The 27769-nt window shown below is 33.3% G+C and overlaps 4 protein-coding genes across 5 annotated transcripts in view; 1 reads left to right on the forward strand and 3 right to left on the reverse strand.

Annotated features, from left to right (window-relative positions):
• Positions 1–16746, reverse strand: part of Pu (GTP cyclohydrolase punch) — a 32253-nt gene extending 15507 nt beyond the window's left edge. Inside the window, exon 1 of one of the 2 annotated variants that reach the window (XM_065347281.1) lies at positions 16282–16746. In XM_065347281.1, coding sequence (XP_065203353.1) covers positions 16282–16468 — 187 coding nt within the window. In that variant the 5' untranslated portion in view covers positions 16469–16746. The remainder of the gene's footprint in view (positions 1–16281) is intronic. The other variant, XM_065347282.1, reaches the window with a different exon arrangement.
• A 1737-nt stretch (positions 16747–18483) lies between these two features.
• Positions 18484–20721, reverse strand: LOC135833450 (meiotic recombination protein SPO11). Its single transcript, XM_065347279.1, has 8 exons — positions 20541–20721; positions 20209–20316; positions 19978–20121; positions 19487–19680; positions 19267–19415; positions 19053–19190; positions 18793–18972; positions 18484–18713 (listed from the first exon to the last, which is right to left on the reverse strand). Exons 1-8 carry the CDS (start codon positions 20558–20560, stop codon positions 18594–18596), a joined length of 1053 nt encoding a protein of 350 aa, XP_065203351.1. The 5' UTR covers positions 20561–20721; the 3' UTR covers positions 18484–18593.
• A 179-nt stretch (positions 20722–20900) lies between these two features.
• On the forward strand, positions 20901–25733 carry LOC135833448 (protein FAN-like). Its single transcript, XM_065347276.1, has 18 exons — positions 20901–21140; positions 21214–21438; positions 21516–21612; positions 21683–21796; positions 21878–22063; positions 22143–22214; positions 22298–22500; positions 22583–22745; positions 22819–22973; positions 23045–23223; positions 23298–23429; positions 23518–23706; positions 23786–24062; positions 24147–24377; positions 24456–24544; positions 24630–24771; positions 24862–24971; positions 25204–25733. The coding sequence occupies exons 1-18, from the start codon at positions 21127–21129 to the stop codon at positions 25293–25295; spliced, it is 2670 nt and encodes an 889-aa protein (XP_065203348.1). The 5' UTR covers positions 20901–21126; the 3' UTR covers positions 25296–25733.
• A 41-nt stretch (positions 25734–25774) lies between these two features.
• Positions 25775–27665, reverse strand: LOC135833449 (tRNA (guanine(6)-N2)-methyltransferase THUMP3-like). The gene is made up of 7 exons (XM_065347277.1): positions 27338–27665; positions 27172–27261; positions 26704–27097; positions 26457–26635; positions 26195–26386; positions 25987–26124; positions 25775–25912 (listed from the first exon to the last, which is right to left on the reverse strand). The coding sequence occupies exons 1-7, from the start codon at positions 27524–27526 to the stop codon at positions 25802–25804; spliced, it is 1293 nt and encodes a 430-aa protein (XP_065203349.1). The 5' UTR covers positions 27527–27665; the 3' UTR covers positions 25775–25801.
• Between the last annotated feature and the right edge of the window lie 104 nt (positions 27666–27769).

Consider the following 27769-nt stretch of genomic DNA (forward strand, 5'->3'; position numbering starts at 1 on the left):
TGTCATGTTTTGAGGTTTTCGAGTCGTTGATCAAACTATAGGTATTCAAAATTCGAGCAGAAAAGTTGAAAATAAATAAAACGTTGGATTTCAGGAGTCGCTGATTTCGACTCTATCCTGAAGTGTTTTGAGTTTTTCGAGTGACTTAAAGAGAGGTCCAAAATCAAAATCTAAAGATGGAGTTAGAATTGAAAAAAATCTATGATTCATCTAGTTACTGGCTTCAAATCTGACTATGACTGAATCTCAATTTATAAGCTTTTTGAGTACATACCTAGCTTTAGAGAAAATTCCAATTCTAACATTTGAGCACAGAAATCAAAATTGAGTCGTGATTTACAATCTTTTATAAATTATTTTGTATGGAGTCAAGTATTGAAGTGACTTTGACCGCGGTTCAAAATTCAAAAAAAGTTTTAAGTTGACGTTGAATCTGAAAAAAAATTGGTCATTGATTTCAAATCTTATGTTAGATATGGCTGAGCTCGTTGAGTGGTTCAAACCAAAGCTCAAATTTAGCTCAAATTGAAACTCAAATCCCAGAATTTGGACGAATGAGCGAGTTATCACGTTTTTTCAGAATGTGATTTCGAAGCTGTCTTTATTGCTTTATTTTTAGTTCTTTGAGTGACTGGAACTGTGACTCAAAATACAAAAATTTTAAGATTACATTAAAATTGGCAACACTTCTTCGCTTCAGGGATTCTCGAGATTAAAATTTCGGAATTGCAAAATTTCAAATAGATATAATGTAAAATTAAGCTAATACAAATTTCAAATTGAATAAAACAAGAGCACGTCTAAGGACCAAATTTCCAGGCATCAAAAAATCATTTTTTGATTCTCATAAAATTTTTGAAAATTGTACCTACGTAAGCAAAATCGTGGCAAAAATTTAAAAAAAAATAAAAATTCTGGCTATTACAAATTAAAATTTTTGGTAAAATTTTTTTTCCAATGAAAACTAAACCTGTCCTCATCCTCTAAGGCTTTCAACAAATTTACAATTTTGTCTACTATGTTCACATTTCTCTTGAAGCAGTTTTCAAGTAATTAATTTTCGCAACGAAATTTCATTTTTTAGGAGGGAAGGGTGGGGGCATTCAAATATGCTGTTTCCACCTATCGGAGTATCATTTGAATCTAAAACGATCAAGTCAGAAAATTTCGTCAAAAATCAGTTGAAAATTTGTTACAGAAATGAAATCAGGCATAATTGCAAGAAAATAATTACTACAAACAATTAACCGAATAGGAAAAATAAAGACTCAATTTCTTGCGCCTTATTGAGACGTCGTCGTAGGTTATAGATACCTATACAGAATACGTAAAAAGTATACACGCCACTGTACCTCTACCTACTACGTGGTCATGGTCAACTTGAAATTGCGATTATTTTATCACTATTACTTTCTGCATTACTCATAGCTTATATTGTGACACACTAATTGTACTATAGCATTAGAAGTCGAACTATAAACATACACATAGGATAGGGTTATAAAAATCGACTCCACATAGTCCCGAAGCTGACTTTATATTAATCAAACATCTTTTACCGGCGGCCGGCCGGGTCCTATATACCAATATGTATCGATTCGGATGGAAAAAATTGGAAATTTTCGTACACAGGGTGATATATGTGTATGGTAAAAAATACACACTAGAATAGAGTACGCCAATGAAAACAATTCGAGGTCACCAAACGGTAAAAGTTGATAAAACTGCCTTTAGCATTCTTCGTCATCATTATCTATCGACGTCTAATATTAATTTTTCATTAAAAACCGCTTAGTCGTCCTCGTCTTCTAGTTCTTTTTAGTGCTCTAGGTGATGTAATTTTTTTTTATTACGATATATCGTTATTATAAATCTGTGATCATTGTTTTATCGCTGTTTGATATTGTTATAAAAGATTCACCTCACCTCGTAGGTACTGCTGCGACTGTGTGTGATGCTGTAGGTATACTAGTACGATACTACAGACGTGCAGTACACCGCAATAGAGATCTACTTGTCTGGATACGACGTCGACTTATTCATCTTCGCGTCGTCCGAGACCAGGATCACGACGACGACGAAGACGAGTTTTATTATCCTCTATACATATGAATGTACTCTAACATTTCCTTAATTCGCTGATCTTGCGTGCTCCAGGGAATACTTAATCATTTTTTTATGAGTTTTCTCTCTCGATGGAAGAAAACACGTGCATCAAACTCAACCACATCTGACTCGTACGCGACATTGAAAATCTCGTCTAGGCGAGGATTGATTTTCATAGTATGTATCAATCAGCAAAGGGAACGAGATCCTGGTCAAATAATTGGTTATTTTGTGGTAAATCGAAATCGCAGATTACCGAGAATAATAATAATGCATTTTGCACAGAGTGACAATTTTTTGGAATTGGTGGGAAATTACTCATCTTTAAGTTATGTGAGTACAGTCAACGTCGAGTGCTGTTTCTTCATCTTCTATTAATTGTATGAGTAGGTACGAGATGATTTACAGATACTTATCAAAAGCATGCATAAAAATAAAAGCATCCGGGAACAAATCAACAGTTGTGCATGAAATGGTAATCATCAAAAATTTGTAAATTGAGAGTATCAAAATTTAAATAGCTTTTGCATTTTACCGAGAAAAACTTCATACATTCAAGGGACGATTTCAGGTTGTTTTTTCGGGAGAGAAAAACTCACCAAATTGTAATGTTCAAAACTTCAACTTTCCAAAACAGAAATTTGAAAAAACCCCTCCTCCCCCCACAAAAAATGAAACAGTAATCAAAATCCTATCGAAATTTCCAACTAAAAAATGATTAAGGAGTATGAGCCCTTCCCCCCCCTCCCCCACTTCATACCCCACATTAGCTTCAACTTATATTTTTAAAAAACCACTTCAAGCAGCAGAAGCTCAATCGAACAAAGTGAAGACAGATTGAATAAGCTCTTCAGAAGCCTACAATTTCAAAGTTTAAAAAATTGAAGTTCTTGTTGGAGAAATACGTCCATAAATGCAGACGTCACAATAAACTACAACTCGAAGAAAAACAGTAAAAATAACAACATATATTTATCGTGAATTAAATCACGTTTTGAAAAAATCGCCGGTACTGAGACCTAACGATCATACAATTTTTTGAGCATCAATATGCTGACATACTACTCGAATACGATTTAATGACGCGAATGAACGCAAAAAACAAAACAAAACGGTTGAGGAAAAAATAACATTTAGGGGCCGTTGATGGCCAACAATTTTTCAATAGAAATAACCACAAATTCTTAACACCCCCCCCCCCCCCCCCACAAAATTAACTTCTAAACAAAAAATAAATAATAAACCAAAATAATGATAACATCAAAAACGTAAAATTATCGCGAACTAATCAAACAAGAAAGAACATTTTCACAAAAATAATAAAAAAGTTAATTTTGCACAAGCAAAAGAATCTGTTTTTTACAATTAAACCGAACGTAAATGTAACACCGTTTAAAAGTGAATATCATGCTCCTTTTTATAAAATAACTACTCAAACATGAATCCAAAAAATCAAAATAACAGACCCAAACCTCTCGCAAGCGAAAACTCATACAACAAAAATTATATACCTACCATTGAAAAACATTACAATGATTTCCAGCTTCAAACCAAACTTTTCAACTATATCACGGATCACTTTCAATCAAATTTTTTTTGAAGACAAGTACCTCACTTTGAAACCGTATCATTACTTGAGAATTCAAAAAACTATAACGTTGCTCGATTCGATTAAAATTATACCGTACGTAAACTCCCATTTTTCAGAAAAAATATCAGTAGAAGAAAATTCCAGATATTTTCAAACACTATTCATCAACTTACATGACTAGTGACTACGTATCTACCAGTCCGCCCATACTCAGTTAATTTTTTTACTTACATCGTCGTCGTTATCACACCATATCACTACAACCTACGTCGTCTGATTTTTACAAAAGGTTTACTCCTTTTACCGGATTTTATACTGCATACAATTTTTTAAAAAAAAAGGTTATTTTTCCTTTTACCGGATTTTACTCATACACAATACCGTCGTCGTCAATAGCACACAGCAACCAAACTCATCTTTCAGCACACAGCAACTTACACGTCTTTTAGCACACAGCAACTTACAGGTCGTCGTCGTCGTTATTTTTGGTTAAATTCGTTCGTTATGATTTGGCCAAATCGTCATAGTAGTTCGTTACAATTTTTAAATTAACTGAGCATGGAGGAAACAAATACATCGAAATAAGTACTGATGACTCGAACCTATCATCAACATTACTCAAATCGCCAATAAAAATCACTCGACCTCGCACTACACAAACCCAAAGTTAACTATAAAGAACAACATTAACATTCCTCAATTCCCACTTTTCCTCGTTATAAATTTTACTTAGAAAAGCGACATTGATAATTTCATATACTTTCCCCCCTTCGATGTGGCTTTTCATTTTAACAACTATCGGTACGTACATATCAAAAACTTGGAAAATCAAAAAAACTTTTTTTTGTAGTCAAAAATACTACATGAAAAATCCGTAATCATTTACCATATCGTCGTCGTTAGCTCGTCATTGTACGAACATTTACCAAAAACAAAATTCCGCTCGTCGTCATCGTACTCGTATACCTACTTGTCATTAATTATTCGTCACTACTCGAGAAATTCAAAAAAAACAACAACACCATGTTTATCATGATGGCAATTTTCAAAATCTCTCCACGTACCTACCATCATCAATTCGCGCTCCCAAAACATTTACGTCGTAATACTCAGAACAAAAATCACCGCACACGTCACTGCTATTTTTTTTCCCACCAAAACCGGAAAAAAAAATTGAAATCGACAACCGAAATATCGAGCATATTCGTAATTCGAACGTTTAATTTCTTATTCCATTTTCGATTTAAACGGGGGTTTTTTCAGAAAACAAACTTTTCTACATGAGCAAAATCACTCGAAATTCGATTCTCGACTAATTAAACTGAGGGTATTTTTCAGACTCGATTTTTTCCATAAATATCACCGATTAAGTTCCAACCAAAAAATTGAATAATTCTCAATTATTTGAATATTTTTATCGTTATCGAACAAATTATTGAAGCATTTCTGAATTCAAGAAACATTAATCACATGATTTGATGCACGGAAATTATCCTCAAAATCGTCATTTGAACATATCAAAAAATCCATCAAACTGTCACTCGTATTCTAAACTCAAAAATGAACGAAATTTTACAATAATCGCTTTTAAGTGACTCATACCGGCAACATTTACTTTTTTCAGGCAAAGCCAAAACGTTTTTGTCACGTTACTACTTCAACACCATAAAAAATTGACACCGCCTGCCAAAGTAGCTTACCCCAATGCAATGGTAGCACCGAATTCGACTATCTCACACCACTTCGTTACAAACCTACATTAAAAAGTATTGCACTTTTCGCGATAATATACTACCTAACATCAAAACCAAAAATTCATTTCTAAAAATACGGTTGAATTATAAGTACCTTACTTATTCACAATTACTTTTCGCCAAAAACCATCACAAAAAGCGCGTCGTTTTTTTTAAATTACCATTACACTGTCGTCGTCGTCGTCATCTACTTACACGTATAAATACAACCAAATCATTTAATCGCATTTAAATTTACTCGCATCGTTTACTCGAAAATCGCAGCTCGTATTTTTCATTTTCTCTTTTCGTCGTTTTCAAAATACACCGTTTTTGTCGTTTTAGAAATACGTCGTCGCTGCAATTACCATTTGAAAAATTCCAAATTTACCTCGTTACAATTCGTCGTCGTTTTGTGGATAGAAAATTTTTCGTCGTGAGCCAAATTTCCTTTCACCATATTACTAACATCGCGTTTATTGTTCCGTTTTTCATTTGTCAGATCGATCACCGAATTCGCGTTTAAAATAAGCCGCCTTCACCAAAATTCGTCGAACCAAAAGACCAAACAAAAAACGTCGCAGCTATACTCGTCGTCGTACCAAACCAAATTACAAACGTCGTCGGAAAATCGAAAACCTCGCTCTGTGTACCATGTTGGAGAAATACGTCCATAAATGCAGACGTCACAATAAACTACAACTCGAAGAAAAACAGTAAAAATAACAACATATATTTATCGTGAATTAAATCACGTTTTGAAAAAATCGCCGGTACTGAGACCTAACGATCATACAATTTTTTGAGCATCAATATGCTGACATACTACTCGAATACGATTTAATGACGCGAATGAACGCAAAAAACAAAACAAAACGGTTGAGGAAAAAATAACATTTAGGGGCCGTTGATGGCCAACAATTTTTCAATAGAAATAACCACAAATTCTTAACAGTTCTGTTCATTTTTTAAAATTTTATGAAAATTTGCTTCCAAGAATATTTTTACTTTATATTTTGAAAATTGAAATGAAAACATTCTCAAATCATCGAAACATAGAAATGAACGTGGATTTATGATTCTCATCCTCAAAATTTTCTAGCTCCAAAATTAAAATCAGGATCCTTAGAAGGGTTAGATATTGATACCCACATAACATTTTTCAAGATTTTGGATCCTAACCCCATCTGAGTGGCCCAGTTTTAGTTTTAAGAACAAACAGAACAGATATCAAAATAAGAATCAGCACCTCTGAAAAGCTAGACTTTGATATCCTTACGCACTTTTCAGATTTGTGAGCAGCAAACCGGTCAACCCCCTCCCTTCTGGAGGCACAATTTTGAATTTGGAGTCGAAATGGATTTTGAATCAGAATTAGTGCCTTCGAAACCTCGTAATCCGGTACTATAAGTACTCGTTGTACCCATATAATTTTATTGATGCTTGAAATTCCTATTCCTTTCCCTTCTAGAAGGCGTCATTGCTCAAAATTTTAAAAAAAATATAAATATAAAAATACATGTCATTTGGAAGAGTAATTCTCTTTTTCTCTCCCGCTCTTCAAAGTTGTTAGTTTTTAGGAAAGAAAATCGCTGAAATTTTTTTAGCTCTCCAATCTCCAACCTAAAATCAAGTCGTGTCCGAGACCCCCTCCCCCCCCCTCCTGAAGATCTCAAAAAATCAGAAAACAGAAAAAATCGAAATTTTCACGTTTCTACATTTTAATCCTGGGATATTCTCCATTTTTATCAGAAAAGAACTGTTTAATCATTTTGACTTCCCCTCCCATGAACACTGAAGAGGGAATAAAAACTGTACCATGGATGATAAAAAAGTGTGGAATTTGGTCCACAAAATTTTTTTTTAGATATAATTGGATCTGTTGAAAGATCAATCAAATGCAGCTGACTCTTCAAGTAAAAATTTGAAAATTTTCAAAATTTTATTCGTATTTTATTCAACTTTTTTTTGATTTTTTTACAATTTTGGGAAGCTTTTGTACCTACAAGGGGGAATTACGTTTCAGTTTTTGGGAGACCAAGGAAGTTTTTTTTTTTGAAAAAAGAGATATTTAAAATGACATCGACTAAAAATGGAAAATTTCCAAGAAATGTTTACAAACTTCAACTTTTTATTTTTCATATTTTGTTAGAACTTGGAGGGGTGCTCCATCCAAGGGAACAACGAGTTTTTGAAGGACGAAGGATGGTTTTTTCTGAAAAAAAGGTTAATTTAGGGAAATTCTGACACAAATATGGGAAATTTTTAACAATTTTTTACAGATTTTGATTTTTTTTCATTATTTATGATTTTATATAGGTAGATAGTTAGTTCTAAGGAATTAAGAATTTTTTTTCAATGTTTGGAGATAACTTTATCAGTAGATAAAATTTTTAAAAAATCAATTATTTCCTCATGAATTCCTACAATTTTGAAGGAGGAAAGCGCAAAAAAGACGAAACTTTAAAATAAGAGCCAATCCAGTGCCCTTCCTCCGCAAGCCTCGAAATCAATACTCAAGAATCTAAACCTTTTCATGCACTTTCTACTGGTATCTACAATAGATAGGTGCGCATTTTGAGATTTTGACCTTTAAACATTTCAGTTCCTCCTGCCCCTCACCCTTTTCCAGCTTGAGAAAAAAATAGATTCTTGATGGTGTCTACTCGTCAATTCTATCTTGCTTGTTTCCAGCTTTGAAAGAAATTTTCGAATTTTTCCTCAATCATTTTCAATATTCTGTCATTGCTGAAGCTCATTTTATGAACCAATTGGGTTAGAAAATCTCCCAAATCATATCATTTCTGTCCATTTTGAAGGTAGAGAGAGGGGATTTCGAGGTTTCTGGGCAGTAAAAAATGAAAGTAACACTTTTGACAAAATCGACAAAAAACTCGCATTATTTTCTTGATATTATTTTATGCTTCAAGCTTGTTAATGTTTGATGGTTCATGGTTTTCATTCATTCTGGCCCACTTGTACGACTCTCGTTCAAATTCTGAACTCAGTTTAACTCATTGTTTTTGACCGGTTGAACTGAGTTCAGAATTTGAACGAGAATCGTATAAGTGGCTTTTCATGATTTTATTGAAAGCGGAGAGGGGAGGGGAGGGAATTTGTTGATACACCTAAGTAAATCTTTTCATATTCATTTCTTTAAGTCTTTGAAAAAAAAAAAACAGAAATTCATTTTTCGAAAGGGATTTTAGGATAAATGGAGTTCATCCTGAGACTCACAATAAGTCCTAAATTTCGAAAAATTGGAAAACTGGAGTGACTTGTGATTTGTAAGGACTTTAAAGATGTTGATTTCAAATTTCAACTTACTTTTTTAATATAAGCTTCCTGGACTCCAGGCCACCAAACTTTTGACAAATTGCAAATTTTACACAACACAACCAAACAGTCTGTTCGGTTTTCAGACCCTTTAAGTTTTACACTTAGCCTCAAATTTCACAAAAATTGAAAATTTCAACCACCCTTGGTTTGTTTGTTGGATACCTATTCAGATGTGTTAATTTTGAATTTCAATTAAATTTTATTGATACACTTGCTAACTTCCAAGAGTCCAGAAATTGAGCTAAGCAACGTGTTACCAAACAATTCATGTTTCTTGAGAAATACATTCTTAATTTCTTTAAAATTGGGAATGGTCATAAAGGTCTCAACAAACCGTCATCATGTGATTTTTTTCAATTTATTCGAGGTGGAAGTTACAGAAAGAGGAAGGATAGACGGGATCGAAAAATAAATTCGAAATTTAAAACCAGTAGAAATCTCTGAATTACTATGTAAAACAGAACAGGTCACACGACTTCTTCGAATTGGGCATTTTTCCAGAAATTTTTCCAAAAAAAAAATGCCAACTTCTCAACTTTGAACTCGTCGATTTTTGGGAAATTTTGTTCTTTGATACATATTTTGATAAAAGTTTAGCCCTTCTTTACTAGAGATTTTTAAAAAATGTTCCGTATTCGAGAACTCAAAAACGGTAGGTACCTATACTTGATATATGGCTCGATAAATTTAGACAATTCTGAATCACCCCTCCCCTCTCATTATTATTTCAAATAAAAATCATTATAGAAAACCAACCCAACGTAGGTACAACGTTCTAAAAAATGCCACCAAATTCTATATTTTTTGTGAGGAGGCAAATTGAGGGGAAGGGATTCCTCATGGTGAAAATGTACTTTCTCCAATATACCTCAAAATCTAAAACCCTCATCCACACCCAGACAGTTTTTTCAATAATTTAAAACAATGAATCAGGCATATTATAACCATAAATTAATGCATTTTCATCTTCCATTTTCCACGCTCATAACCCCTTTGTGGGTGTTTGCACTCATCTTCGATTAAAATTTCTCACGACAGACAATACAGCATCATTATTAATCGAATTAAATTTTTTTTAGCACGTAGGCTCTATGATTTTCGTAGAATTACAAACACCTGGCGCTCTAGCTCGAAGGTATAATGGGTAAATAGCTACATATAGGTAGGTAATAAAACTATTAGGTAAATAACAAAATCCAGCCCCGTAATGAATTTTCGTCGACTATGAAACGAAATACACGCCAATGACGTACATCGCGAAATACTCGTATACGATGACGTAAAATAATAACAATTAATCAAAATGCGATACAATCGTCTTATCCTACCGCAGAGCAGGTAGGTAAATAAGTGAAGAGAAAATTCGTATGATGAATTTTACTCACAGAAGAGGGTCTGAAGAATGAAGATTTCGAACCCACACAATTACATTTGTACGTACTTCTCGTAAGTAGGTAATACGATATGCTGTGCAATTCTTTCTCGTCAGGGTTTTTTCTTCTTCTTTCGCATTCTTCGACTACCTATATAAAAAGCTTATTTTTTTAAATCTCGGCAGCTTTAGCTTTGGTTTGGCATATATCTTTTCCATTATTTTCATTTTTCTTCCGCCATTGTATCCAGGATGATTTTTTTTTTCTTTGCGATGTACCCACAGTTAATATCTCGTACGTATTTTTTCATTTTGCATACATCATTCGTTGCGTAGATTTACGAATGCAAGTATCCAATTCTTATAGGTTCTCTTTACAATGCATTCGATGAGCAAACATGACCATTTTGAACAAATAAGGTGAGAATGTCACTCACAGATATAATATCGATTTTTCAATCTCATCTTTTTTTCAGATTTAAAAATTACCTGTTGCAATCAAACGATATTTCAAATCTCACGATTTAATTTATTTTTTATGGAGTGAGTAGGTAATTATTTGCCACCATCTTAGCGGCCACGAGTCTGCTCATTTTCAATCTTCCATTTTTTTTAAAATTTTAATAAATTAAATTTACCTTTGCATGACATAACTGATTGTGACCTGTCACCAGAGAATACACTTTATCTTATCTTAAGATTAGGTTACCTATGTTCTTTCGTGGCAAGGTTCTTATTATATCAATGTACAATGTATGAGATTGTTTTTCTTGAATGTAAAATCTAAATCATTTTCAATTAAAAAATTAGCTTGATTAAGTAATTCGAAGCCTTGAAAAAAATCCACATGTAGTTGAAAGCAGATCAGTTCTGTTTTTGTACAGTAATTCTCTGATATACCTTATCTACAGGGTATATAAATTAAATATATACGATAGCACAAACAAGGAAAAATTACGAAATGACTCATAGGTTTACATTAATTTTGAACTTCGAATCTAACTTTAAACAGGGTTGAATATGATTTTTTGAGAGCTGAGATAAATGATAGGTATAAAAGCTGGCTGGTAAGTTCGGCATTTTAGTTGGTTTTTCGAAGGAAGATAGAAAGGAGTACGAAGTGTTTTTAAAATCAGATACGATAGTAACGAATTAACCATAAATAAGTTTATGAATTTTTCAATTTAAAAAGTTTCTGAAAAAGAAATCCAGTATAAAACCTGGACTTCGATGACTTGAGTGAAAAATCCTATCAACTTCCTTAAAACGGGGGGGGGGGGGTGGGGGGGGTGGGAATTATAAACAGAGTCATCGAAAGAGCCAAGACGAGATTATAGGGCAAATATTACAATGCCATACTACAACTCCCCCTCCCCTCCCCAAAAATTTACTCGTAAAAAATGATTAGATTACAATTTTTCAAGTAAAATTTTGAATACATTTTGAAATTATTTTAATACTTGTACGTTTTTTGGAGTCTGAGACAGATTTTTATCTTTTTCATAGCAAACCATTATAGGTACCTCTACCTACATCTCATCACAATCTATTCCAATAATTTGAAAATTTCAACTCAGCTGATTGCACGTACATATTATGAAGAAGCCTCCCTCTTTTAGTATTTTTTCAGGGATTTGATATTTTTATTACAAATTTGTGTCAGTTGTGTAAGAACTTTTTGGAAAGGTCTCCATCCCCCCCCCCCCAAAAAACGAGAGGAAATTGTTAAATAAATCACGAAACTTCTAACGAAGTTCGTATCCCGAACTGAAATCTAGAATCAAAAATTTGGAAGCAAACTGAACTGAAGAAAAATTTTCATCAACAAGGTGACCAAGAAACCAAGATATTTTGTAAGAAAATTCATCATAATAATTTTTTGGAAAATCTTTACAAAAAATCTATACATTTTTGGCTTTATTAAAGATTTTAGTTGGAGATTTTTGAAATAAAAGCTTCGATTCCAGTTTTTAACCAAAATGAATCATTTTTTAAAGTTTCTTGGTTTTCGGTTGTCTATCTTTGAGGAAAAACTGGTTTTTCTGGCCTTAATATTTTTCAGATTTAAATGGGTAGGTAAGTTATTTATTTATTTTTTGAAAATTTCGATTTTGAAAATGAAAATCTGCCCTAATCGAAGCGAGTGCAAAGTTTTAAGACAGTTTATAATTTAAAAAGTAAAACATTTTTTCTCCATTATTTTTTTTGTTTGCAATATTGCCAATATTACAGCAAAAAAGTTGAGAAAATGAAAGACAAAGTTACAACTTTCGCGACCAACTTCTGGATTCGTGACTTCTGGTAATTTGTAGACAGTTGGTCATACTGATTACCTTCCCTCTTAGAAAGAATCTTCCAATAATTCTACTACCTACCTTCACCATTTTATTACAAAAAAAAAATCAGAAAGTACTCACGAAATGAAATTTGTAGAATAATGTTTATAGGAGGATCAAATCTGCAACCTGTTTCATAATTTGATCGTGATCCAGAAATGACTGTTATAAAAAAAAAATATAATTTTTCGAGATTTCTTTTTATATCACATTTTTAAAAAAATTGACAAAGCCAATCAAACATTTTGGATCACGAAAAACAATTTTTTTTTTAAATTTGAGCTCCACAGGTCAACATTTGATCACCCATTCTCCTCCTTCTCAAAGCAAAACTTCAGAACTTCGAAAATGAAAAAAAAAAAAAAACTAAAAATGTGAATGATATTTTATCCAATTTTTTTCATTCATTTATTTTTGATTTTGCTCAGTGTATTTTTTCATTATTGCCTAATTTTTAGAAAAATAGGGTAAAATGTGCATGAGAAATGCCAATTTCATAGGATCTTCATTCAACTTTCAAGTTGTAGAAATTACGAGGAATTTTTTTATGAAAATACACATTTCAGTCGAAATGATTTTTGAGGGTCCTGAACGAATTAGAATGCCCCTATGGTTTTTGATTTGACCTCCAGTGCGCCACTGATTTTTTAAAAAATGTTTTTCATGAAAATTTGAAGATTGGCAGGAGTCGCATCAAAAAAATAACCCCAATATTCGTGTTGAGTAACTTCAAAAATTCAATGTATTATCGTATGACTTTATCAATATTTTCAGGTTTTGACTCCGGTAAAAGGAGTCTGGAGTCTTTGACGGACTTGGATTGGATCAGATCCAAAAAACTGAGGCCATTTTCGTTTTCAAAATTTTGTAAAACATACCATTTGATATATCATTTGATACACCACATGACTTCGATATTTTTTTTCAAATATGCCCCCAAATTGTGGGGGAAAGGTACTCGCTTCCATTCATTGAAAGTGTTAAATTATCGTAGCTCTCACTTACAGCTTCATTTTAAAATTTGAACCTTCAATTGAGAAGTTCAACTTTCAACATTCAACTTTTGGAAGTTTTGATGGAAATTTCCTGTATCTGAATTAGATTTTAATGTGCTTTTGAACTTTGAAACAAGTTTTAAACCAAGTCAAGCAAAAATTACTTTTTTCAGTACTACTCGAGAAGCATTTTTACCACCCTATTTTTTCAAATTTTTGGGTTCGTTCAAAGACCTTAATTGTGGGGTAATATTACAGACAAATTTTTTTTCAAAGTGTCGAACATTTTTTTCACTTTACTGTTTTCTAAATTTTCACTACCCATTTTCCAATTCAGAGTTGCCAAAATCACTAATTTTCCACTACTTTTAGCTTCCATTTTCAAAATCACAATTTTTTCACTACCTATTTTTACTATCTAGAAGATGCCCCTGCCTCCCCACTCTTTCTCCTGAAGGACTTGAACAAAATGATATCAAAAATTCTATTTTTTAGCTGAGTCGAAAATACCTAAGTATTATAGAATGACTTAGGAGTGAAAATTAAGTAAGTATTTTATAAGTTCTTTTTAAAGAAGTTTCAAGAAAAAAATCAAAATCGTGAAATTTTCAGAAACCACCTGAAATTGGAAGGATGAAATGGATGGTTAAATAGGTAACGTGAAAAGTCATAATGAGGCTTTATCAAAAATTCAGAGAAAAAATACTGAAAAACCGACTCATTTGAACTTATTTTTCTTTCTATTGAGCAAAATGAAGATGAAAATGGAAAAAATGAAAAAAAAACACATTCTTTTAGAAATACGGTTATAAATGGAAGATTCCAGAGGAAAACTTTCTTCTTAAATAGGTACACCTACTCGTATTTTCACTCGAAAACTTTTAAATAAAAATTTACTCTTTTTCATAAATTTTAATTTTGCAATTTTTGATCCCAAAAAATATAGGTAGGTATTTCGATTTCAAGAAATGATTCTCATTTTTTTCATTCTTTTGAACCAGAAAACTTTGATTTTCGGGATTTGTTTCAACGAGCCCTTGCCACTCTAAAACGGTCTCGAATCGAGTTCTTATCGCTTAAGAAAGACTAAAAAACCTCAAATCGCTTATTTTCAAGGGAGTGGGCCATGTTTCAGAGGGAGAGGAGGGGGAAGCTGCTTTTTTTGACTATTTTCGTAAACTTAATCGAAACTCAAGCCATATGTTTCTTTTTTTAACCCATCCAATCAAAAGTTCTTGAAAAAAATGTCATATTATCATCGCTGAGCAGTGAAAACAAAATTTTACACACAGATGGGTAATATTGCGTCATATGATGATACAATTTGAGGGACGAGAAAATCACCCGCGCTCGAGGGGGGTATCATAAATCGTAGCCTATCTCACATTTCATTTCAAAATAAGTAAATATATTCAATGAAAGAGTGAAGATGCAATAACCATTTGTAAAAGAAATCCTTGAATCCAAACTGATTAAAAAAAAACTATTTCATTTAAAACTTTTGAGTAAGATTACATCAATACCTACTGTAAATTAAAAACTTTTCTGTTTCCCGATTGGTTAAAACTAATAATAATAAATCATCTTACATTTCAACAATGTATACAGATATAGTAAAAACCTCAAGTTCCAAGGCGATTAATCTATGCACAACAGATCGAAAAATCAAACTGCATCATCGTGCATCGATTACAATCACAATTAAATGAATTAATCGTTAATCATTCCACCAGCAGGTGAAGTTATATTGCATTTGCAAATTATACATTATGCAGTCAATACGTTCAATACATTTGTCAGTCCGGTAGGTAGATCTGATTTATGTTGAATTTCAGCTCGTCTTTCATTTTCAAATCGACGTCTTTGTCAGAAGAGGAGGCTAAAGAAAATTAAAGTATTTTACCGACAGGTGTTATTTTCCAAACGTAGGTAGGTAGTAAAGCTTTTCGCAAGGTTATAAAATTTTATTAAGAACATGCTACCTACCTATCTATGTATCTACTTCGGTGCTCTAATGTTAATTTTTTTTTTTGTTGCCAATTTAGGGTGCTATAAAATTAATAGACTGTTGCGTAAAATGTTGAAAATTTCGTCCATTATTAAATTAATGCACGAGAGAGTGTTTTAAAAGGGTTTCTTCGCGATGAAAACTTTTCACTCTTTACAGCTGGGTAAATAATCCTTCTTTTTTTTTACCGAACACAATAATTAACAAAAAATAAAAAGGATTAAATTGTTTTACAACGTTTCCAGCGTTTTACTTAGAGGAGGAGGGGTGGGAGAGGGGAGGAGAAGGTTTAAAACATTCTATGGCATCTAATTTTTCGAAATGAGATTTTCGAGAAAAGTAGTGTTTATAGAGCAAAAAAAAGAAAACTCAAATTTTTTTTTCAAAGACTCGACTTACTTAATACTTTGAAACCAAATTTCGAGATAAAATTTTCACAAAATAGGTATATTTCGGTACACGAACGAAATTATATTTTTTTCAAATTTTTTACACGCAGAACTGATTTATTATTCATCCTTATGAGCTCTAAAATGAAACCTCGTAATTGTAAATAAATTTCAATCGACATCGATACCGTCAAAATACACGTGCCACAAGCAAAGGTGACCACTGACATAAAAAATATTCCATCTCTTGAAAAAAAAAAAAAACCATCGACGCGTTAATTTTAATGACAAAATCTCGATACGACGACGAATAATTAAGCCAAAAATACACCGCATACCATCCTCATTGACTCCTCGAACGTGATTTAAAAAAATAAATAAAAAACGAAGGAAAAAATAATATTTGTAATACCTATTTTACCTGGCGTCGTAGAAGTCCTGGGAGTTCTCGGTGTTCCAGGCACATCGATATCATTTTCGGTTAAATCTTCTTGCCAAGAGGTTTGTTTTTTAAGATTAGTTAAATTCGAAACGATTTTTTTATTATTATTTATAGCCATCGGTAAAGATTTACCGGTCGTGCTAGCGTTACCGTTCATATTGAATTTTTGAACAGAAAAAAAAAACACCAAAAAAAAAACAGTTAAGTAATTTAAGAAAAAAAAACTTTGAATTTCGTAAAAAAAAGTTTTCACACCGTCGAGTCGAAAATGTGCAACTTGTGCGGTTCACGGTTCGATATAAACTATTCTACTTCCATTAAAGCTATCCGTAATATCATTACAAGCTGAGATTGATGTCGTTACCATAACAGCAACAGTAGCAACAGTTTCGTTCAGCCCGAGTCTACACTACCACATCCCACATCCCCCAGCATGTGTTTACTTTTACCCTTTCTACTCGTTTCACTGATAAAGACTGAGATGAAAAGCACGTACGAGTACTTGCGATGTAGTGTAGATACAGGCGTTAATTATACGTGAAAAAAAATACCTACCTACCCACCTACCTATCTACTTAACCGACATGGTAAAATGTAAATGAGCCGGTATAGGTAAAGCTGTGAAATTATGTCATTAAAAAATTAGCTCGTGAAAATTATATAAAACGTGATCATCTTAATAAAGTACATACGAGGTTGGAAAGGTACTTATGTGATAGGCGTTATCTCTCGTGTGCTCTTGCTCGTATTTTGCAGTCGTTTCTCCTGCTTTATGCGCTTATCTCATTGTGAAAAATATTAATTGAAAATTGCTCAACTGTTGGAATAAAATTATCATCTCGAGCCAGCGTCTCTCGCACTCGCAGGTACAAAGATCTAACGGAATTTTCATCAAATTTTCTCCATCGTAAAGCAAGGTTAATCAGGGTTATAATGGCGAGTATTTGCAAACACGTATACCTACCTAAATAATGAATGAATGTAGGTATCAATTTTCAAAGGTTTTTTTCTTCATCTATTGTTAAAATATTTAATAAATTTTTTCTCGGGGGGGAGGAGGGAGGTCCGGATGCCTCCTTGGGGGTTGCTATTCTGATTTCAGTCGTTTCGATTTTTTTTTTTTTTGTTGAGGTATGACATGCTTTCCAAAAAAAGGTCTAAGATGGGTCGTTTTTCAACTTTTTTCGAATTTTGATTGAGCATAGGACAAAAAAATGACCAAATAACCTCAGTAAGACCGAAGACGCAACGTATGAAAAATTTAAATTTTGTCAAAAAAAAATTCAATTTTTCTAGCTCGAATCTATAATGTAAATCAGTTGCACAACAGAACATAATAATTGACAAAATTTCATATTTTCAAGAAAAAAACCTACTTAATAGTTTAAAAATTACTGAACTTGACTAAAATGAACTTTTAACGTTTTACTAAAGACATCAAGAGACCACCTGAACAAAAAAAAAAATATAAGAAAAAATGAAAAATCCAAACATTCAAACATTTGAGAATTTGAAAACTCAGAACTACAACCAGGGGGGAAGAGGGAGGGGGAGGGGGAATTAAGCAATGAAACTAAATTACAAAAAAAGAACGAAAATTTCATTTGGTTTTTTTAAAAAAATGTTTGAATATGTACTCAAGTGATGAAAAATACACGAAAATTAAAAAATTCACAACTCGTTAGAACATCGATTGATGAACTGCTTGTAATAAGAATAAGAAAAACCCAAGGTTATTGGAATATCGATGACTTATAATCAATACTTAAGTGTATTACGATGTACAGGAAATCACTGTAATATCAATGGATATATTAGGACTGAGTAATACATAACGGTGCACGGTGCAACACCTACGGGTCTTGCTATCTTCCAAGAATAGGAATAGTTCGCCTTCAGCGAGCAAGTATGTGAATTTCATGACACGTTAGAATAGAACCAACGTAACGTATGCTTGGTAACGTAAATTAACTTGAAGGAGTATTCCAGATCCAGAAATAAAGTATTGAGATCTTTACTAATTTTTAAAAAAATGTCTTTTCGCTTTCAGGAGGTTTGAAAATTGTGAGTTAGGTATAAATAAGGAGCGAGTTGTACTGAAAAAATACAGTTTAGAAACCGATATCATTTATAACATAAAACTAATAAAATCTCAAGAAATAAAACGAAACCTGACAAGGGGATAATTTTACAAAACGATTTAAGTACTTAAGACCTACCCGATCCTATCTAATTATGAATACAATGAGAATGAGAATACAAAAGCTTCGAACTAATTACTTTCAATATAACTCATCTTTCTTTATCTTATCACCAATGTAATCAAAGATGTTAAATTCGCGCGATGTTTTATAAATCGCTTCTATCTCAGCTTTCTGTCCCAAATTTAGTAAAATGTTTACCTAAAAAAAAATTAAAACGGCGTTATCAGACGTTCTTCAACAATGTACACGAATAAAATAAAATTTATGATCAAGATACCTGTTTCAACAATTCCTTGTTCTGTACTACCCATTCTTTCTTGGCTAAACTTCTCAATTTGTTTTTTTCGTGTTCTTCTAATGTAAGCGTTTCAACCGCATATGATTCCAAATCAGACGGATGTATTCCTAGCCATCTTATATTCGGCGTAGCTAACTTATCAGCGAAAGAACTCATTTTCTAGAACAAAAAACCAAGTTCACAAGCTGTTAGTCTTCATTTCATTATTCAAATATAAAAAACGAACCGTCGGAACTTACAGCTGATCCAAATCTGTAAACGCACATGATATAAATACCATCGTAGTCGGCGTCGAGTAAAGCTAAAATTGGCAAATGAAGATTCTCGTTCAGTTTTTTGACCAAAATGCGAGTATATATGTCTGGGTATCCTTTACCCTGTAAATTTAGAATATTTATTAATAAAAAAATACTCGTAATTAGACATAATACCCATAGATATAATGACACCCACCGTAACTAAAATAAACATTGGCATCTTTTCCAGAAACTTTTCACTGAGTAATCTCTGAAACGTAGCGTCTTTTTCAACGATCAGAACACATTTAGCTTGTGTTCTGAGTTCTGTGCTCCTTGAACTGATACGATGCGGGATTATAGTACCTAAATGAGAAGAAAATCACTTAACAATAGGTACCTATTGGCAATTGTAAATATCCAACGTGCTAATTTACCTCCAGGTGACATGCAAGTGATTATTTCATCTTCTCCGGTTTTCATACACAAAGGACCAGCGACTAAACCTTTCGTTGAACTCATGATATTCAATTCCCACGGCGGACATTTCAATAAATAGCAAATAATCAACAACGAAGAATCGACCATCCGTTGATTGACCATTATATCAATTTCATCGTAATATATTTCCCTGTAATTGTGAAAATTTTACATATCGACGCGGAATTCGAATGTTATTACTACAATTAGCGAGTAAATTAAGTGTAATTTCGCGAATAAAATTGATATTCGATAATTGGCTACTTTGTGTTAATAAGTAGATATTTTAATTAGGTATGCGAGTGTATTACAAAGTTTTCTGTCCAAAGTAAACGATTGCACAACTTGATGCTGTACACAATTAGCCCTTTCCGATTCTTAAGATTTCTCGACGTATTATGGCACAATATACTTTTGTCCGGTACATTAATTCGATTAAAATACCTACCGTTTAGTGTACCAAGCGTCAGTTCTAAGCATATGGTAAATTTTCGTCAATAAATGAACAACAGAGGTAAATAACATTCGACTCTGCTTACGATGAAACTTGATATATCTGACATTGGAATCTGTACTAGATGTCGTAGTTAATCTGTAACAAAAAGTAATCCTTGTCATAAGCATTCTTCTCTCGAATACGGATTAATTGTAAGGCTGAACATAGATGAGCAAATACTACCTATCGGTAAACCGCAGATTTGTTTTTCTCCAGTCGTGTAATTCAATAGTTGGAGGGTCCGATTGTATTATACGTTTAATTAGATCTTCGATTGATCGCAGAATGTCACTGAAAATGAAAAATAAGACTTAATTTCGTATAATTAGATACAGCAATTTTATAGTAGCTCGGACTATAGGCCTATTGACGATACTTGGACAAAAATATCTTATTGCAGATGTGTCCGCAAGCTACTTTCATCGCATTTACTAGCTAGCAATACAATGAGACAATTAGAAAGTGCGTTCGTACAGCATACGAATTCAAGTGTAAAATTTAATTTTCATACTTACTTTTTTTTATTCGTGTTCATGTTGAGTCTTGTGTGAAAAGCAACTGTTCTTACACGCCGTTAGAAAATGAATGGAATTATCGATATTTCGATTTACAATGTCAGAATATTATATCGATGTAGTATATCAGATTTTTGAGAAGATTTCAAAATGATAATTGAAATTTATACTCAAATCGACGGTGCAAAATCAATTCTGCGTATTTTATAATTTTTAATGATACATAATTAATAGATTAAATAGATTTAATTCTGCTTAAATCAAGTTCTGCTTGAAAAAACGGAATTTAAAATCATTGCCACTAGAGTATTCCACGAATGAAATCTGTTTCGATGGTTGATATTTCGATACCATATCGATAGTAATTTCCGGCCATACTTCACGTTGGTGATAAAAATCTGCTCATCTGATCGCGTAATCACTTAATCAGTTTCATTATTCATTAATTTGAAGTAATTAGATTACTAGTGTAATGCAAACATCGTACACTTGTCCATCTCTGCTGGAAAACTGTGGTAAAATCACACCGAAGCTGTGGAGTAAATACTGTGTCGTTCTTTAATGTACATTCAAATTTAGCCTCGCAATGGATAAAGAAAGGTACGTGTTGTTTTAAAAACGATGAAATTCCATCGATAAAATTATAGCTACAGCTAGTTATGTTTTGCTTCAGATTTTCTCTACTGCTCTTGGAACCTGGAGAATACTACTTCGAAGATTACAGCTGTTATTTAACTGAAATTGAGAAATCGTTGTTCACCAAAGATGAAACTGATAAATCAATCGGACGATTCAGAGTGTGCTCAAAGTCGCTTGTTTTTAATCCACGCGATATATCTTTACCTCTGATTAAAATACCATTCAAAGAGTGTACCGAAATCAAGAGACATGAGCCTCAGTAAACCTAAACTTGTTGATTTGGTTCGTATTTTCATCGTAAGACTAGCATAATGACTGATTGCTTTTTTTTTTCAGTGTTATGCACGAGACGAATCAAGTTATATCCATCGAATGTAAACAGTTTGTTGAAATGTTAACTGGAAATATCTTAGCTCCTTATACATTCAAACACGTAAGCAAGATACACCTATATGTATCAGTCTTTGTGTTTTTTTCCCATATTGATATCTTTGTATTTTTAGGGTAAACGAAAATTTTATATTAAACTTAATTACGTTCGTGTTGAAGACTGTCTTCCTCATATGTCACAATTACATCGAGCTTCATCTCTTCCAGTTGCTGAGCAAAATCAAATGGTAGGTATTCGAGTGGAAAATGTATAAACAATTGTTTGTTTACATGTTCACATTTCACAAGTGTTTTTGTTCTCAATTCAGGTCGCAGCGATTGCTTACGATAGACAATGTCGCATGAAATTCGACCCAACTTGGTTGGAAAGTTTCGACGATCAAATTGTAATCGAAACGATCGGAAGTAAAATATCTCCGCTTGTTGTGAACCCAGGTAAAATAGTCCTATCTACGCAAAATCTATACTTTCAACCTTTCAACAACATCGAACCGGTACGTCATATGAGAAATGAGTTAATCGATCTGCATGTTTGTATAATTTCTATATTATTTTACTTTTGTTTTGTCGCAGCAACAATATATTAAAATACGCATTTCCCATATCAAGTCGATCATCAGAAGAAGGTTTCTTTTACAACATGTCGTACGTTGCTCTCTATCCATAGGTGTATATGTATTTCTTCGTCATTGGATGTAATTCAAGTTCGATTATGGTTCTTTTTCTAGGGCTTGGAGATATATTGCAAAGAAAACAGTTCAACTTCGCATTTATATATTTCTCTGAAAACCACTAAAGCCAGAGATGAATTATATAACGCTATTTTAAAACAACCTGCTTTAAATCTCAGCGAATCCGATCAGGAGATAATGACGCTACAATGGCAAAATGGGACTATATCCAATTACGATTATTTACTCTATATCAATAGGTGAATATATCTGTGGCATTTCTTAAATTAAAAAACTCGATATCGAAATCAGTATGATATCTTATCGATTTAATTTTCGCAGCATGGCAGATAGAACGTTCAATGATTTAACTCAGTATCCAGTATTCCCTTGGGTTATCGCTGATTATTCATCGTCCACTTTAGATCTAACGAATCCTAAAACGTTTAGAGATTTATCGAAGCCTATCGGAGCATTAAATCCGGAACGTTTGAAACGTTTAAAGGTGAATCATCCTGAAGATAATATATATATTTTTTTAAATTGATAATCTCATCGCTAATGTGTTCTAATTTTAGGAACGCTATAATGAAATGTCACTTCCAAAGTTTTTATACGGATCTCATTACTCAACTCCGGGTTTCGTATTATTTTACTTGGTCCGGAAATACCCTCATTATATGCTGTGCCTTCAAAATGGTCGTTTCGATCATCCAGACAGGATGTTCAACAGGTTACTATCTCGTTATCATATCAGAGATTTTGAATAGATTTTCGTGCTAATTTGGAAATTACTTTTGGCAGCGTGTACGATATATGGAAAAATGTGTTAACCAATATGTCAGATTTTAAAGAACTGACGCCTGAATTTTACGATACTACGCAGAAGGGCGATTTCCTTGAAAATAAATACGGTATTAATTTCGGTTATAAACACGATGGCACTAGAGTCGGCGATGTTACACTACCTCCTTGGGCAGCGAGTTAGTATTTCGAGTGATTATTCGCGCACGAATCGAATATTTTTTAATTTCAATCATCGAACATTTTTATACAGATCCTGCAGATTTTATTGAAAAATTACGAGAAGCTTTAGAATGTGATCAAGTTTCGGCGAATTTACACCACTGGATTGATTTAATATTCGGATACAAGCAGAATGGCGATGAAGCTGAAGAAGCTGATAATAGTAAGGCAGAATCAGATTTATTAATTTGTTACGCCGTATGAAATCCTGTGTGTCAGAAAAATGTTCTGATTGAAAAATTACTTCGCAGAATTCTACTATTTATGCTACGAAGGAGCTGTTGACCTAAACTCGGTCAAGGATTGGAACCAGAGACACGCTTTAGAAATCCAAATAATGGAATTCGGTCAAATTCCCAAACAAGTTTTCAAGAAACCTCATCCTGCTCGTACCTGCTCGTTGGTAGCGCTCGAGAAAGTTGCTCCTACATCGAATGACGGTAATAAACTTTCTTTGCCTCGACATCACTTTCATTCAAGAAATAAATTCTGATATTTTTCCATTTCCTTTGTTTGCAGACACGATAAAAAAATACGAATTCAATTATCAATGGAATTCTAAAGAATTTCAGTCGAATTATTGCTCTACTACGCACAGATCACCCGTCAGTTCGGTCGCAATATCGAAAGATTCGTCGACTGTGTTCTCAGTCGGCAAAGACGCGTTGTTTAAAATGCACAACGTTTCGACTTTGTCACAAGAAAGGAGTATATCGCTTACTGGAATGATTTTGTCATCGGTTTATTTACTAGATGATGGAATAACAGCTTTGATCGGTTGTTGGGATAGCACAATGTAAGTTTCAACGAATAACATCTCGACTTAGCTTTCAGTCGTTGATTTATTTCAAGGACACCTGTCTTTGTCTTCGGTTTGCAGATTAGTTTACAACATCGAATGCGGAAGTATTGTCGATACAGTAAGAGGACACGAGGACGCGGTTACGTGCATAGGTTGGTGTAATAATACCAAGCGATTAATTTCTGGATCGTGGGATTCCATGATACGTGTTTGGAAAGCTAATCTACCATGGACTCAATTGAAACCGACGTCTTGTTTGATAGCTCAGTTCAACCACGAAACGAGAATACCTTGCTTGAACGTTGCCAGGTTCGAATTCTCGTTTTCCTGTAAGAAATCTGTTTTTGATTCGATAATGGAAAACTTTTTTTTCTTCAATGGTTACAGTAACGAGAAATTATTAGCATCGGGTTCTGAAACAGGAGATGTTTTTGTTTGGTCTCTGGATACGTATAAATTGAAAACCAAGTTGACTGGTAAAATGAAAGCCTTTTTTTTCCACATAAGTCGAGCGAAAATCTACGCAAACGGTATCTTATTTTTATTTTGCAATTTATGTAGGTCATGCGGATCTAGTATCAGATTTGAAATTCAGCCATGCTTGCGATAGATTAATTACTTGCAGTAAAGACCGTTCTTTCAGAGTATACGATGTCGAAACCGGGTCTCAAGTTTATTTCAAAGTTTTGGATCAAATATTGAAGTAATTATTGATTTTCTCCTAGTTCCGTTTATATTTGATTAAATCATAATCTGATTGTAGACTAATGAAAATACGCCCCTTTTTTTTCAGTTGTGTCCTTTGGGATTCTACTCGTGTCTTACTTGGAGGTAGTTTTGGCACTCTGTTTTTCTGGGATTTGAAGAAAAATGCTCCAATTGCAACGATGCATGCTCATACTGGTGAGGAAATCCTCTAATTGATATCTCAACCCTTGAGGAGACATGTGAGGTTATGAGAAACTCAAAATTTAGCGAGTTAATGAACAACTCGTCAAATTTGAGGTCATTGAAACAAAAAAAAAATCGCTCCCTTCTCTTCCGCTTGACGTATCTGTTCTTGCCTTTTATAAAACTCAATTCTTGAAATGATATCGTACCGTTCAATTGATTTCTCTTTATGTTTTGTATTCAGATTCTATCACAACAATGCATTGTAACGAAGATGGATCACTGGTAGTTACCGGAGGCGAAGATCGTAGGGTTGTGATATGGAAAACGACATAAGTCCCCTTCTCGATAACGGAAATCGAAATTTTAAAGTGAAATAAGATGTGATAATTTTGTTCGTTTGCTTTTATTTTATAATATGAAGGATAACGGTGTAGTTTTTAGATTTATTTTATGCGCTAGCTTCATCGTGTTCCAAGTTTTTTTATGTCTAGTCTCGTTTGTTTTATTTTTTTAACGCATATTTTTCCTAATACGGTCTGAGAGCTTTCAAAATGAAACTGACTGCTTTTATACGTTAAGTAAAATGATGCATCACAGATGATTACCTATTCAAATAGTTATTCGACGCTCAAAACTTCCTGCGGATAATTTTTTACTTTTTGAATTTTATTTTATTGTTTCATTTAAAATACGATTCTGTGATGAATTACAATACGCCAGTTTTTATCTAATTTTATTATATCTGTGAATTAAATTTGTTTTCATGTTTTATTCGACTTGTTTTTTATTGCGAAGCAAGAAACCAACCGAAGTAGAAAAAATGATAACTTTTTTATTGGTCAATAATCACAGCAAGTTCTAAGTAAAAAATAAACACAAGCTTTTAGTCCACCTAATTTCACACCTAAGGTTTTCGCATGCGTCCAGTACTTTTTATTCTGATGCATACCCTGTAAAAAAAAATTAAAATTTTGAACCATTTTATCAAGCTAAGGGAGGAAAAAATACTCGACAATAAGCTTACTATATTGAATGCTCTGCGATCAGAGGTAAGAAGTACGACACGACCCGTTGATGGTTTAACAACTCGAGCTAGTTCTCGTAAAGCTTCCATGTACAAAGATTTATTGTGAGCTTTCGATCCTACTCGTCGACCAAAAGGCTACAAAAATGAAAACCATGAGAATAAATAGAAGAAAAATACTGATACGATTGAGTGAAGTGAAACTAACCAGATCAGTGGCAACGATATCTATACACGAGTTTCTCAAAGGTAAAGCGCACACATCCCATCGTAACGGGTCGATTGGTAGATTTTGTTTATAATCTGAATAATAGGAGGATTTGTTTAGCGACGTTGTTGTGGCAGATTTGCTCTGTATGTCGCCGCAAATATGGTAAGTACCAGGGAATCCTATGGCACCCTGTTCATGTATTCCATTAACAAAAATACTTGGAAAAATTAAATTAACCAACATAATGCAAAAAACATACCTCCATCGGGATAGATCCACTTCCACAAAACGGATCCATAACTATTTCGCCTACTTTCGGTTCAGCTACTTGAAGTAGATTAAAAGATATCGTAGATCGAAGAGTCGTCAATCCAAAGTGAGAAATATTACGACGATGTAAGGATGATTCAGTCAATGTTATAAGTACCACAGCGTTTTCTGAAACGAAAAAATTTCTCAAGTTCTATCCTAGAATTTTTACTCACTCAATTCAACTTGAAACTAACTGGATTTAATATGTAGAACAATTTCCAACTGGTAATTATCCAAGTCAACGATCCATTGAAACAAATCTTGCAATCTACCTCCAAATCCACGTGCAGCATCTTGAGACCCAAACGTATGTTTTCCTGATCGATAGCACGTTACTCTGTATTGTAATACATCAGTTTTGAATTCTTTTTTAGGAGGTGTTTCTTGATCGACACCGTTGATTTCATCAGCAGGAGTTTTTTCATCACCGGGTGGAGATTTTTTCTCGAGTTTCGAGACTGCTTCTAAATACTGTTCACGAGTTGGATACAGATTCCCGTTGAAATCGGATATTTGCTTCCATGCATCGAGGTGTTTTTTCCAGTTAATGGTGTTGGCTAAATTTGCTATTGTTGAGAGATCTTGAGCCTGCGAAATTGAACATGAAATAATTGAACGTACACTGTTGAAGGTGAGAAAACGACGAATAAGGAGAAACATACCATATCATTTTCTGTAGCTGGTAAAAAACTGATATCTTTTAATTCGTCGACAACCAATAATAGGTTATTCACTGATCTCAAGTTCTTAACCTGTTAAAAAGAGAACATAATGAATGACACAGAAGCTGTAAAGTGAATAATAAGTAACTAGAAATTGTATACGTACGAGATGATACTGCGAAATAGGAACGTTTACATATATTCGACCTCTTTCGTAGCAAACATTTACATCTGGACCAAATTTATCGAGACATTCTTTAGCAGCTAAAGCTTCAAAGCCGGTATCAACTGTTGCTTCAAATGTCAAGATATCGGAGGAACGTGATAGTTCCAATAATTGTGAGAGATTAGCCATGGAATTGAAGATGAGTTTGCTAAACCATCATATTAAACGGATGATGAATTGAAATTCTAGAAACACATTCAAATCGAACGAAAATTAATTCGAAATTTCAATCACGTTGTCAATTTTGTTCGTTATCACGAATCACGTTATCAAAAAAAATAAAATTTAAAAACAAAGTAAATATCGCTTTAAGCGCTACCTATAGAAGAAAAAAGTAATCATTCAAACAGCAAAATGGAAAGATTTCATTGG

This window comes from Planococcus citri, chromosome 1, assembly GCF_950023065.1.
Source record: "Planococcus citri chromosome 1, ihPlaCitr1.1, whole genome shotgun sequence".
NCBI lineage: Eukaryota > Metazoa > Arthropoda > Insecta > Hemiptera > Pseudococcidae > Planococcus > Planococcus citri.

What these genes read in the sequence shown, in the direction of transcription:
- LOC135833450 (XM_065347279.1), bottom strand. Translation starts at nt 20,560, where the DNA reads ATGAACACGAATAAAAAAAA. An exon ending in ATGAACACGAATAAAAAAAA is followed by an intron (nt 20,317 to 20,540) that starts GTAAGTATGAAA and finishes TTTCATTTTCAG; the next exon opens with TGACATTCTGCGATCAATCG. An exon ending in AATCTGCGGTTTACCGATAG is followed by an intron (nt 20,122 to 20,208) that starts GTAGTATTTGCT and finishes TTTTTGTTACAG; the next exon opens with ATTAACTACGACATCTAGTA.
- LOC135833448 (XM_065347276.1), top strand. An exon ending in GGTTTCTTTTACAACATGTC is followed by an intron (nt 22,215 to 22,297) that starts GTACGTTGCTCT and finishes TTCTTTTTCTAG; the next exon opens with GGCTTGGAGATATATTGCAA. An exon ending in GGTTGTTGGGATAGCACAAT is followed by an intron (nt 24,063 to 24,146) that starts GTAAGTTTCAAC and finishes TTCGGTTTGCAG; the next exon opens with ATTAGTTTACAACATCGAAT.
- LOC135833449 (XM_065347277.1), bottom strand. Translation starts at nt 27,526, where the DNA reads ATGGCTAATCTCTCACAATTATTGGAACTATCACGTTCCTCCGATATC. An exon ending in CTATTTCGCAGTATCATCTC is followed by an intron (nt 27,262 to 27,337) that starts GTACGTATACAA and finishes TCTTTTTAACAG; the next exon opens with GTTAAGAACTTGAGATCAGT. An exon ending in GTGGATCTATCCCGATGGAG is followed by an intron (nt 26,387 to 26,456) that starts GTATGTTTTTTG and finishes ATACATGAACAG; the next exon opens with GGTGCCATAGGATTCCCTGG.